Genomic DNA, 11,611 nt, shown 5'->3' with positions numbered 1-11,611 from the left:
TTAATAGAATATTTACTATTATAAAAATAAGGATTTGAATTCAAAGAAGAATGAAAAAATAAAAATGAGTTTATTATGTAAATTATGAATAATAAAATACTGATTTATTATTCTTTTTATAAATCCGGGATGTGAAAGCATTAGACTTTGATGTTAAAATGATCATAGACATAACTAATTTTTATTAAATAAATAATTAAGATAAATGATAAAAAAAATTAAAAGACTTATTTTTATGATAATTACTAGTAATATTTAGACTTTATTATAGTCTACAACCAACACATTAGAATATTTAAAGATCAATTTAAATTTATTTGTAAGTCATTTGTTGACAGATTAATAAAAAAACTGAATGAGATATAGTATGATAGTATTTGTTGTTAAGAATATTATGAATGTAGTCGAGTTATTTCTCGTATAATTTATTTTTAATTTTAATTTTTTTAGTTTAACTTATTTAAAATTTACTATAATAAAATTAAGGATATAGAAAACTTAAATGAGTTAACTAGTATATCTGTTTAGGAAGAATTAAGACTAAAATAGAAAAATTTCATAATATTTTTGATATTATTAAAGGAGTGAGTAACCGTAAGAGATCGAAATATAATTTATCAAATAAATCAAATGAGTTTATAAATATTATATAAATTTATAAAAAATCTTTACATTAAAGTGGTATTGTATGTTTTAGTTTGATGCTCTTTTATCGTTTTTTATTTAAGAGATTATTATTTCTTAAATTTTTAAGAGAATTTATGAATGTGAATAATAAAATAACATTAATGAACGTGCACATGTTATTGATGTCATCGCTAATAATATGATAAAACAATCACAATCGATAATTTTGAGAAGATCTTTGAGGAAAAGAAGATCTATCATTTTTTATTATTATATATTATATTTATAAAAATATGATTATTACATATGAATTAAAAGAATCCCTTATAATTTCACAAGTTATGAAAATTGACAATCGTGAAAAATTGTATAATGTAATAAAAGAAGAATCGAAGTCAATAGAGCATAATGATGTTTTGAAAACACATCAAATTATTCAATAACTGTGAAAGAATCTATCGTAACAACATGACTTAAGGGATAATATAAAACTATATAAAATTAATTATATAACTAAAAATTTTACTCATAAAAAAAGCATTAATCACGACGAGACATTTATCTAATAAACGTGTTAAGAATCAATATAATATTACTAACTCATTATGATTTTATATTACATCATATTAATATGAAAATAATTTTTCAAATTAGATTTATAGATTTATATGAATTAACCTAAACGATTCATAGAAAAAATATATAAAAATTAATATTTAAATTTTAAAAATTTATTCATGACCTTAAATTCATTGATTCAAATATTTGATCTATCATTATTCTATTTTAGTTTATGACATTAAAATTTTTTATATAATAATAATATAATTATAATTTTTATCTCGAAATGCGTCGATTACCAACAACAAAATATTCCAACAACTTGCCGTGGCAGCTACTACATGAACGGACCTTTTCTTAGCACCGAGCTCCACAAATCAAGAACATTCGGATGCACTATGAAATCATGCATCCCCGGAAACTCTAGATGGAGCATTTTTCTTCTCTTTTGAAGTAATTTAGGGATATATATGGTACCAAATAACCGACCTGCGAAAACTTTTGCTATGAAAATAGTGCAGTAAAGTTAACATCACAAACATCAAACAAATGGTGTAGCCCAGTCCTTCACAATATGGGCACTCTGCATCTTCATCAATCCACTCCAAAAACACATCAGATCAGTATCACCATAATAATCCTGCGAACAAACCTGCGGTTCGGCATTTGGTTCCACAGTTCCATCACATTCTGCGAAAAGCAAAAAGAAATGAATAGTTAGTGTTGCCAGAAAAAAAAATAAAAAAAAAGGGACCAGACTGTTGTGTTCGTAGTGACCACATGGTTTTACGATGATAAAAAAGAACCGGAATGGGTACGGGCAGATCAAGAACCACCTCGAGGCAGATCCGACCCGTTTTATATTCGCCCGTCTTGTCCACCTCGAGGTAGATTCGACTGGGGCCCGCTCCCACCACCGACGCATCAAGTGCCGCTCAGCTGCTGGTCCAATAGGCAGACCACCAAATTCCTACTCCACCTTTAATCCACGATATGATTGGTCCGACTTACACGTGTTCTTTTTCTTTAGGGCAAAAAAAGACGGGATATCGACACTCGATTCAACAGACCACATGTCAAAGAGATAGATAATATGCACCTGATGCCTTCTGTTTCAGGTGTAAGTGACAGAACGAAGACGACGGGCGATAAGCGTGAAGGATCGGATTCAATAGATCACAAGTCAACAAGTAAATAAACGGGGGTGAAGGATTGAGAGTTGGGAGTGCACGCAACTTGAAAAGTCGATCAATACTTGCTGTGGAAACAAATTCCATATGAGAAAGACACTCACGGAGTAGATGTGCAGAGCAACGAGTCCCTCTAAAACCATCACTCTCGATTTCTATTCCTGCAAATGGATGAAGATCAAATGGACATCTTGTTACATACTAATGAAAAGATTAAAACAGGAGTAGATGATAAGAACATCTTGTTGCATCTAAGTCAGCAATCAACAAAAGACAACCGATATTAGAGATTGAAATAAGAGTGACACGGACATATTAGGAGGAATAAATACCTGTGGCCTTTCATTTGGAGAAGACGTGTGACGCGCATGGTTTCGTACCGCGCATCTTTGGACTTGTTTGCGGTTATCGTTGTACACACATATTATATATATATATATATATACCTTCAACCACCACGCGACCCATGCGAGATGTGATGTTAACAATGGCCAAGTAGAATAAGAAATAATGGAGTGGACCCCGGGGATTGATACCAGATTGCTTCTTACCTGGTCGAACTCCACAAGAGCTGAAACTTCATCCTCTCTCAGGGAGGAGAGCTGAAGGAGAGGTGGTGGGTTTTCGGAGGATGGGGATCAACAAGAAGACCTTGGCAATCACCCTCTTCTTCCAACTGCTTTCCTCGGTCGCATGCTTCAGTCGGAGCGATTTCACTTCCACTTTCCTCTTCGGCACCGCAACCTCTTCTTATCAGGTAATCTGATGATGTTTCAGATTTGCAGCACTTGAAAATTCACTTCTTCCTAGAAGAGAAATAAGGGAAAAAAAGAAAGAGACAATGCTGTCAAGCTGCAAAAGATCTTTAATTATGCTTCATCTTTGTCTTAAGATGGTATAGAGGAGACCACGCCCTGTAAGATAAAATGGTAGCATGAAAACAAAAAAAGTTGCAGACTTTGTACATAGCTTGATCGAGGAAGTACATACCTATCATGGCTCGGGGGGCACATCCAAGCCAGCAATGGTCAGTGGATGGGCACAGAGCCACCAAGAATTCTCAGATCACGGTGGTTCTGGAAACAGACAGCCATGATATGGTACTACTACATGCCTGAATCAGAAAAGGACAAGTCACGATTCAAAATGTTTAGATCCTTTCATCTCTCTCTTTTCGATTTCATGTGATGCCTGAATCAGAAAACTTTCATTTGGGTAGTTTTCCTGCTGATAAACAAAAAATATTTGCATATGTATACTCAGCTGCATGAAAAAGTTATTTAATTATTTGAAACGATCATTGCAAACATTGCACTTAAAGAAATCTTCACAAAAATAAATTGAGATTTCAAATGAGTCGACATATCAAGATTCCATCCCAATCATTGCAAACAAAAAATTTTATACTGTGTAATAGCAGATATCAGAGGAAAGAAGACATGATAAAGCGGTTCTGTCAAAAGAACAGTATAGGGAAGTACCTAAATCTATAACTGAGGGTTGTTCAGAAAAATGGTTTACCAAGCAAGCAAAAACTGCTCAAAAGCAACCCATCCGGTCCGATTCAATTCGCCTGATTTTCTCCATAGAACTATGACTCAAATAACTGCATGATGCAAATAATATGAACATGCAACATTAATAAAGGAAACAATTAATGGTTTCTTCAAGTTAAGCAGGCGAGGGTGGTTAAAAAATGAAAACAAAATTCAAGAACTATCATCTTAACGTACATTATAAAAAAAAAAGACTAGGGAAAACTAGTTGAGGTGTGATTTTGAATGAAACCCACTTAAACAAATTTCTGATCCTGTAAAACAGAGACATACGTGGGTTTAGATAACGGCAGGCTGATGGAACATTGAAATAGTCATATGTTGTGGCACTTCAAATTCAACAAGCAACATAATCGAACCTTAAAAGCCATTTTATCATAGCATAATCTTTAACTTTTGGGACCAAAATGAAAGCATTTGCAAAAAGGGGAACAAAAGCCAATAATAGACCTACAGAAGTTCCTTTCACGAGATCTGAAAAGCACAAATTTGTACAAAGTGCAATGGTTCCCTCTTCCAAATATCAGGGATGGTTATGGTGTCATATTGGAGATCAATAGAAATACATCTTCATGGCTTAATCATTTGATTGAAAAACAAAATCATTTGTAATACATGTTCATATTTCCTTAAATGTTCTTTATCCATATTCTTTCAGATTGAAGGTGCATATTTAGAAGGTAACAAGAGTTTGAGCAATTGGGATGTTTTCACTCACTTACCAGGTGATGTCACTATTATTTCACAATCTTTGTTTTTCATCAGCATAGTAAATACTAAACATGTGTACTATAACATGAGAGTCTCTTCAGTAGCCTGGCTTTGTATAATTTCTTTGGCAAGACATAGCATCATAAACATTTTAGGATCTTTTTTCCATAAAAGAACAGAAATGCAACCTATCTGATATGGTAGTGTGATACATCAACAGTGGATGTAGTTATTTTGTAAAATCAAGACTTCACAGACGGACTTTACTAGTAAGTTAAATTCCTTTACATCTCATGTCAAGGGTTGACATGACGGTTAATAACAAAAATCATCAAATGCATTGTTGTCCCCTGGAATGAGAAACAGGATTCTAACTCATTTCTGAATTTTGACTTGCACTTTTATATTGTAAAATATTTACCTATTCTTTCTGGCTCCGAGTTAACTTGTACTGTAATCTTGTATATTCATACACACTTCCCCTTAACTCATATCCACATCCCATATAACCGTATGGGCTGTTTTACATGATTTCCATGAGAAGAAACAGAAAAAAAAAAAAAAGGTTTATATTGTGAAGTCAGATTCTATTTGTTTCCATGTGCACTCAAGGCTGTTTGCACAAACTACTAATAAAAGCCTCAACATTTTTTTCTTTTATCAGGAAAAATTAAAGATGGGAGAACTGGTGACATTGCTGATGATCATTATCATCGATACATGGTAAATCATCGCATCAAAGATCATAACAACAGAGAAATATAATTATTATTCAAAGAAGAATGATATATTGCCTTCCCACTGGTACACTGATATTATTGAGCAGGAAGATATTAGCTTAATGCATTCCCTTGGCGTTAACTCCTACAGATTCTCCATGTCATGGTCAAGAATTCTTCCAAGTGAGTTCTGTTCATCTACTGTTATGTTACAAATTAGATCTGTTACTCATGAAACTTTTTCTCACAAATAGGAGGTCGATTTGGGGATGTAAACCCAGTTGGAATAAAATTCTACAATAGGATTATTGATTCCCTTTTAATCAAAGGTAAATGGCTACTCTCTAATTCATATATTTCATCCTAATATTTGCATGTAACCTTTTAATAGTAAACTTGGAATTACAAGCATAATAACTAACTTCTATGCAAATCATAAACAAAGACGGTCACTATCATTATGTTTTATTTCTTTGCTGGATAGGAATACAACCATGCAAATCAGAAACAAAGACTGTCACTATCATTATGTTTTATTTCTTTGCTGGCTAGGAATACAACCATTCGTAACGCTGAACCATTTTGATGTACCTCAAGAACTTGAAGACCGGTATGGTTCATGGTTGAGTCCACAAATAAGGTATGTTCTATTTTACAACCTTGACTTCTTACAAGCTCAATGTTTCATAGGCACTAATTGCCCTTTAATGGCCAATGCACATTTTCAGGGAAGATTTTGGACATCTTGCAGAAGTATGTTTCAAGGAATTTGGTGACAGAGTAAAATTCTGGACCACATTCAATGAACCAAACCTTTTTGTAAAATTTAGTTATGCGTTTGGAAAGTATCCCCCAGGCCGTTGTTCAGAACCATATGCGAACTGTACTACTGGAGATTCTGAAGTCGAACCATATATAGCTGCCCACAATATTATCTTATCACATGCAACTGCAGTCGATATCTATAGAAAAAACTATCAGGTGGTTCTGAATATATTGCCGCCAATTGTATCTTAATTGTCCTAGATGTCCTTTTTAATTTTTATGAAATCAAGGTTAGAATTCTCCTTTATCTGTGTTCTATCTATATTGAAAGGAAATAAATTGCATAATAAAGTAAATGCAAAAGCCTCGAAAGACCTATCTATTCTCGTGCTGCCTATAAAAATGAGTAACTTAATGCATCTTTTTCAAGGTCAAACAAGGTGGATCCATTGGGATAGTGATCACCTCAAAGTGGTATGAGCCATTGACAAATTCAACAGCTGATTGTTTGGCAACTCAACGAGCTTTATCTTTCGAAGGGCCATGGTATTTTTCTTGTACCTGAACTTATAGGCACTGTCAATATCATATTATTACTCTCATGAATATAGTACAAAAAATTCAATACAATCTAAATTGAAGGACTTTATGCTGTGAAACTTTTGTTTCCTCCTGATCAATTCTTTGCATAGTTCAGTTCCCTTGCTATTTCAGTATGTTGAGTTGTGAAAGAAAATGCATTTGCATGTCCCAAATTGTATCTGAACACAGACTTATATCACTATTCAATGTGAGTATCTGTAACAAAGTTTATGTTACCTATTATGTATGTTATTTTTTCAAATCTTGCATGGAACAACATGGGGTGCTGAATACTCTTTATCATGCATTAGATGCAGTCTAATACTAATTCTTGTATTTGTAGGATTTTAGACCCCATACTTCTTGGCGATTATCCATCAGAAATGCATGAAGTCCTAGGTTCAAGATTGCCCATATTCACCTACGAAGAGAAGAAATTATTGCTGAACAAATTGGACTTTATTGGAATCAACCATTACTCCACCAATTATGTGATGGACTGTATGCTCTCTTCATGTGATTTGGATGGCTACATGAGAGATGCATTAATAGCCACCACCAGATACAAAGATGGAGTGCTGATTGGAGAACCGGTATGAGAATGCAACGAATCAGAAGATTTTTCAAACAACAGAGTAGAATATTTACACTAAGCTTTTAGTCCCCTTACATGCTTTAAATTACTTCAATCCTCTGTAACATGACTTCTATAAGGTAGAGCAGTCTGGCTCAAATATCTGCAGAAGACTAGAATATGACCCCATGCAACCTCCACTAACATCAACCACAGAATAGTTTTAGGTAGCATTTGGTTCGGTGTTTAGGAGGGTTAAACTGCGGTTTAGAGGTCAAACCGAGTAAATGAAGTTAGGAGAGGTTTGTTTTGAATTATATGAAGTAGTTTAACCAATATAATCAAGGTTAAAGAGGGAGCAACCATACAAAAAGAATGACACATACAGGTTCGTTAGACTTTGTTTTGTTAGGATATTGACACGGTTATTTTAATGTAAAACCAAATGCAACCTTAGATCTCATACTCGCAATGTTTATGGACAAGAAGCACATGTTATAAGCAGAAATGTTTGGTACTGAAATTGTTTGCGGTTGTAATATAGTTCTTTAAACAATAAGAATGCATAAAGAAAAAATCTTACTGAACTTATTTTGCCTTGCAGACTGCCTTGCCAACATATTATGCGGTTCCATATGGTATAGAAAAAATGGTCCGGTACATCATGGAAAGATATAACAATGTACCTATGTACATTACGGAAAATGGTAAGTGGTAAAGTCGAAGAAGAAAATGGTAAGATGTAACTTGGATTGGCTGTGTACTTTGTTGGTCAACTTGCATCAGGTTAAAAATTGACTTGGACTGACGCACCTATTCTGCAACCCAATTCTATGATATTTTTTTAAGACTCCACTAAAGCACTTCATGATAAACAAGTGAGGACATTTAGTAGCCATTACCAATTATTGATGTGTCACATGCTATCCATTGAAGCACAACACGGTTCATATCATCATTTCCATTCTGATTGATACAGACTTTTATTTCTAGCAAACAAACAAGAAAAATCTTATCGTCTTCCACCTTAATGCATCTTTTCATCATGTGTGGCACTTCTGCTCTTGCAAGGTTATGCACAAGGAAGCAGCGGTGCCTTTACAAAGGAATTGATCAATGACACAGAGAGGATAAAATTTATGCACTCCTACCTCACCTTTTTGTCTGCTGCCATAAGGTAATCATTGGGTATAAAAAACAACAAGGCAATTCCACCTATAGATATGAACTATGTGCTAAATATCTAACCAAAGATACTCAAGATCATGCCTTTACAAAATATTTTGATTATCTTTCTAAAGTCAAACTTGACATCTAACGTATACATGGATCTATCATGTCACCTTGTAGACAAAAAGAAAATAATTTGCTGATTCTGTGTATCCTAATGCAGCCAAGGAGCTGATGTGAGAGGTTACTTCTCTTGGTCTCTTCTAGATAATTTTGAGTGGGCATTTGGTTATACCGTCAGATTTGGACTCTTTCATGTTGACTACAAGACACAAAGAAGAACCCCAAAGCTATCTGCTAAATGGTACAAGAAATTTCTCAGTGGTAAAAAGCTACAACTGAGGACGAGCACTCAAAATAATGAGATTTAATTCCCCTTTCGAGGTGAAGTTGCTAGATCATATTGTTTGAGAAACCTTGTGCACATGTTGAAGAATATTGAGAAAAAATTATTGAAAACATTCAGAAACGTCAAGAATGTAAGATATATTTTAAATATATCTTAATAGTCAGCTTCACTTTTTGTTATCGTTATGTACAAACATTACTATTGTGTGGTAATGTATTAAGATATTGTGCTGAACATAATGTTCATTTTATCTGCAGCTGCAATACCTTGTAAATATGGTTCTTGAATTTGCTAAGAAACAACAATCATTCATGGTGTGCCTATATTGAGTGACATCTCAAGTACTACACACAATAGTATGCAGATACACAGTTATGTATGCGCATCTAAAACTGCATATGAATCTAAAAAGGAAAGGTACATATGTTGTTGGCCTTTGGGGTTAGGAATTAGAACAATAAGATGTGGAATGGTTTAGACCAAGCACTGAAACGCACATGCATAACAAAGTTCTCATATATATATATATAAAGTTGTGAAGTTTGCATGACCACCATGGTTTTGATTGATTAGCCCATGACTATCACTGTTAAACCCAAATATGTTCTGTTCTATTATAACTTCAACAGTTCATTAGCATGGGAAAGTGCTAAAATAAGATAAAGGAGGAGCATGTCAAGGACCAGCAGAAATGTTGGGCAATTTTCTGCTATTGTTAAAGTTATGAAAATTATTCACAATGTATATATATATATATTTATTTACACATACATATCTCCAGTTGCACCAAGTGGAAAGATCAGTGATTTAAAAAGCGCTAGGCGCCAAAAGGCACCAAAGTCCAAAAACGCCCGAGGCGCTAGGCGCTCGCCCGAGCGAAGTGAGGCGCTAAAATATAAAAATATATAATATAATTAATAAATATAATTATTTAAAATTTTAAATAAAAATATGCTATTAAATTAAGAAAATCTAAGATACAAAATCACAATGTCACATTAACAAAAAGTTTCAAAATTCAAAACAATAAAATTTTACATCAAAGTCATTCATCATAATCAATATTATCGTCATTTTCACACAAATCATTTTCATTGAATTCGTCTTCTTCCTCTTGTCCTTCGATTCCTTCCTTTTCATCAAGATATGTTTCATTCTCTATGTCTTCAACAATAGCAGGAGCCGAGCTTGATACTTTTGCACTCATTTTTCTCTTTGACATCTGTCTTGTATATGTTTGTAATTCTCCAGCACCTGAAGCTCTTGCCACATCTCCCCATGTCAATATATCATCTTCAAATACAAGCTCATCTTCAGCATCTTGCAAGTTAGCACCCATTTCTCCTACTAACCACTCATTTGAATCATCAATAGATTGAATCAAATCTATTTTTCAAATCATGACGAGTCTTCAAAGCTTGATTATACTTTATGTAAACAAGATCGTGCAATCGTTGATGTTCTAAACGATTTCTTCTCTTCGAGTGAATCTGTCATGTCATATAATTTAAAAATATATTAATATATATATCTAAATAAATTAATTAATTAAAATAAAAATATTTAGTAATACTTACATGTTCAAAGACACTCCAGTTTCGCTCACAACCCGAAGCACTACATGTCAAACTAAGTACTTTAATAGCAAATTTCTGTAAGTTCGGGGTGGAATTTCCAAATAGACTCCACCATTCAGCTGCAAAATTTATGTTATTATTAGCAATAACATAGTAACATAATATATATGAAATTAATTATATCAAATTATTAATACCTGGAGAGGTAGTTGTCCTGGATCGAACGGCAATTGGAATTCCAAAAAGACCTTCAGCATTTTTATATAAAGATAATTCATGAATAATCTTATCTTGAACCTCAATGCTGGGAACTAATCTTGCAACGCACTGATATAACCCACCCAATATCCTGCTGCATGTAAGGGACGATGAAGTTGACAATTCCATCTTTCGTCAATGATTGTAAAAATTTTCTCATATTTTTCTTCATTTTCATTAAAAGATATTTTAATCGTCTCCTTTGCTCTATCCATAGCCTCATAAATATATCCCATTGCAGGCTTATTTTCATTATCCACCAACCGAAGGACTCGAACAAGAGGGCTCATTACCTTTAATATATAAACTACATGATTCCAAAAGGATGGCATTAAGATGATATCAGCAGCCCTCTTGCCTTTTGCTTCTTTTGCCCATTTGCTTGTCACCCATTTCTCAGAGCTAAACATATTTCTCAGAGTATGTTTTTGACGATGCACGCTCTGTAATGTCAAGAATGAAGTAGCAAATCGGGTAACACCATGTCTCACTAATTCTTTATTCCCTGTAAATTCTCTCATCATATTCAAAGCTCCAATGTGATTATAAAGAAATCCAACAACAAAAATTGTCTTTTCTAAGGTTTTCTTGATTTCTAAGATCTTTCCAATATCCTCTAACATTAAATCAATACAATGTGCTGCACATGGAGTCCAATACAAGTGTTGTCTTTTTTATTCAAGCAATTTACCTGAGACAAAGGATAACAAAAATGATAAGACTTAAGAGTTTAACACACTTAATTGAAGATAAAATAATTAACAAAATCAAAAGATGAATATTACCATCTAAAACATAGTTGCTTCCATTGTCGGTTATGATTTGAACGATATTTTGTTCTCCAATTTCTTCCACGAAGTTGTCAAGTAAATCATATATCTTGTCTCCAGATTTTACAAAAGATGAAGCATC

At 33.5% G+C, this 11,611-nt stretch overlaps 1 protein-coding gene and 1 long non-coding RNA gene across 3 annotated transcripts; one reads left to right on the top strand and one right to left on the bottom strand.

Moving 5' to 3' along the window:
- Positions 1-1,610: 1,610 nt before the first annotated feature.
- LOC108953666 (uncharacterized) lies at positions 1,611-2,880 on the bottom strand. The gene is made up of 3 exons (XR_001979567.2): positions 2,711-2,880; positions 2,025-2,539; positions 1,611-1,878 (listed from the first exon to the last, which is right to left on the bottom strand). It is a non-coding gene; the product is annotated as an uncharacterized LOC108953666 (long non-coding RNA).
- A 32-nt stretch (positions 2,881-2,912) lies between these two features.
- On the top strand, positions 2,913-9,127 carry LOC103994982 (beta-glucosidase 18). Of its 2 annotated transcripts, XM_009415464.3 has the most exons (12): positions 2,914-3,135; positions 4,593-4,659; positions 5,310-5,368; positions 5,472-5,547; positions 5,619-5,693; positions 5,917-6,004; positions 6,093-6,345; positions 6,560-6,675; positions 7,055-7,304; positions 7,890-7,992; positions 8,357-8,462; positions 8,679-9,127. In XM_009415464.3, the coding sequence occupies exons 1-12, from the start codon at positions 3,010-3,012 to the stop codon at positions 8,884-8,886; spliced, it is 1,527 nt and encodes a 508-aa protein (XP_009413739.2). In that variant the 5' UTR covers positions 2,914-3,009; the 3' UTR covers positions 8,887-9,127. The 2 variants fall into 2 exon arrangements, with proteins under 2 accessions (XP_009413740.2, XP_009413739.2); XM_009415465.3 differs by lacking the exon at positions 5,619-5,693 and having other exon boundaries at positions 2,913-3,135.
- Positions 9,128-11,611: the final 2,484 nt, after the last annotated feature.

Source organism: Musa acuminata, chromosome BXJ3-8 (genome assembly GCF_036884655.1).
Source record: "Musa acuminata AAA Group cultivar baxijiao chromosome BXJ3-8, Cavendish_Baxijiao_AAA, whole genome shotgun sequence".
Taxonomy (NCBI): domain Eukaryota; kingdom Viridiplantae; phylum Streptophyta; class Magnoliopsida; order Zingiberales; family Musaceae; genus Musa; species Musa acuminata.
The sequence above is the reverse complement of the archived record's forward strand: the minus strand, read 5'-3'. Positions and strand labels throughout refer to the sequence as shown.

Excerpts from the sequence above, each read along its gene's own strand:
- LOC103994982 (XM_009415464.3), top strand. The coding sequence starts at position 3,010 with ATGGGGATCAACAAGAAGACCTTGGCAATCACCCTCTTCTTCCAACTG. Across the intron at positions 6,005-6,092 it reads TGGTTGAGTCCACAAATAAG|GGAAGATTTTGGACATCTTG; the intron begins GTATGTTCTATT and ends GCACATTTTCAG. Across the intron at positions 6,676-7,054 it reads TTATCTTTCGAAGGGCCATG|GATTTTAGACCCCATACTTC; the intron begins GTATTTTTCTTG and ends TTGTATTTGTAG.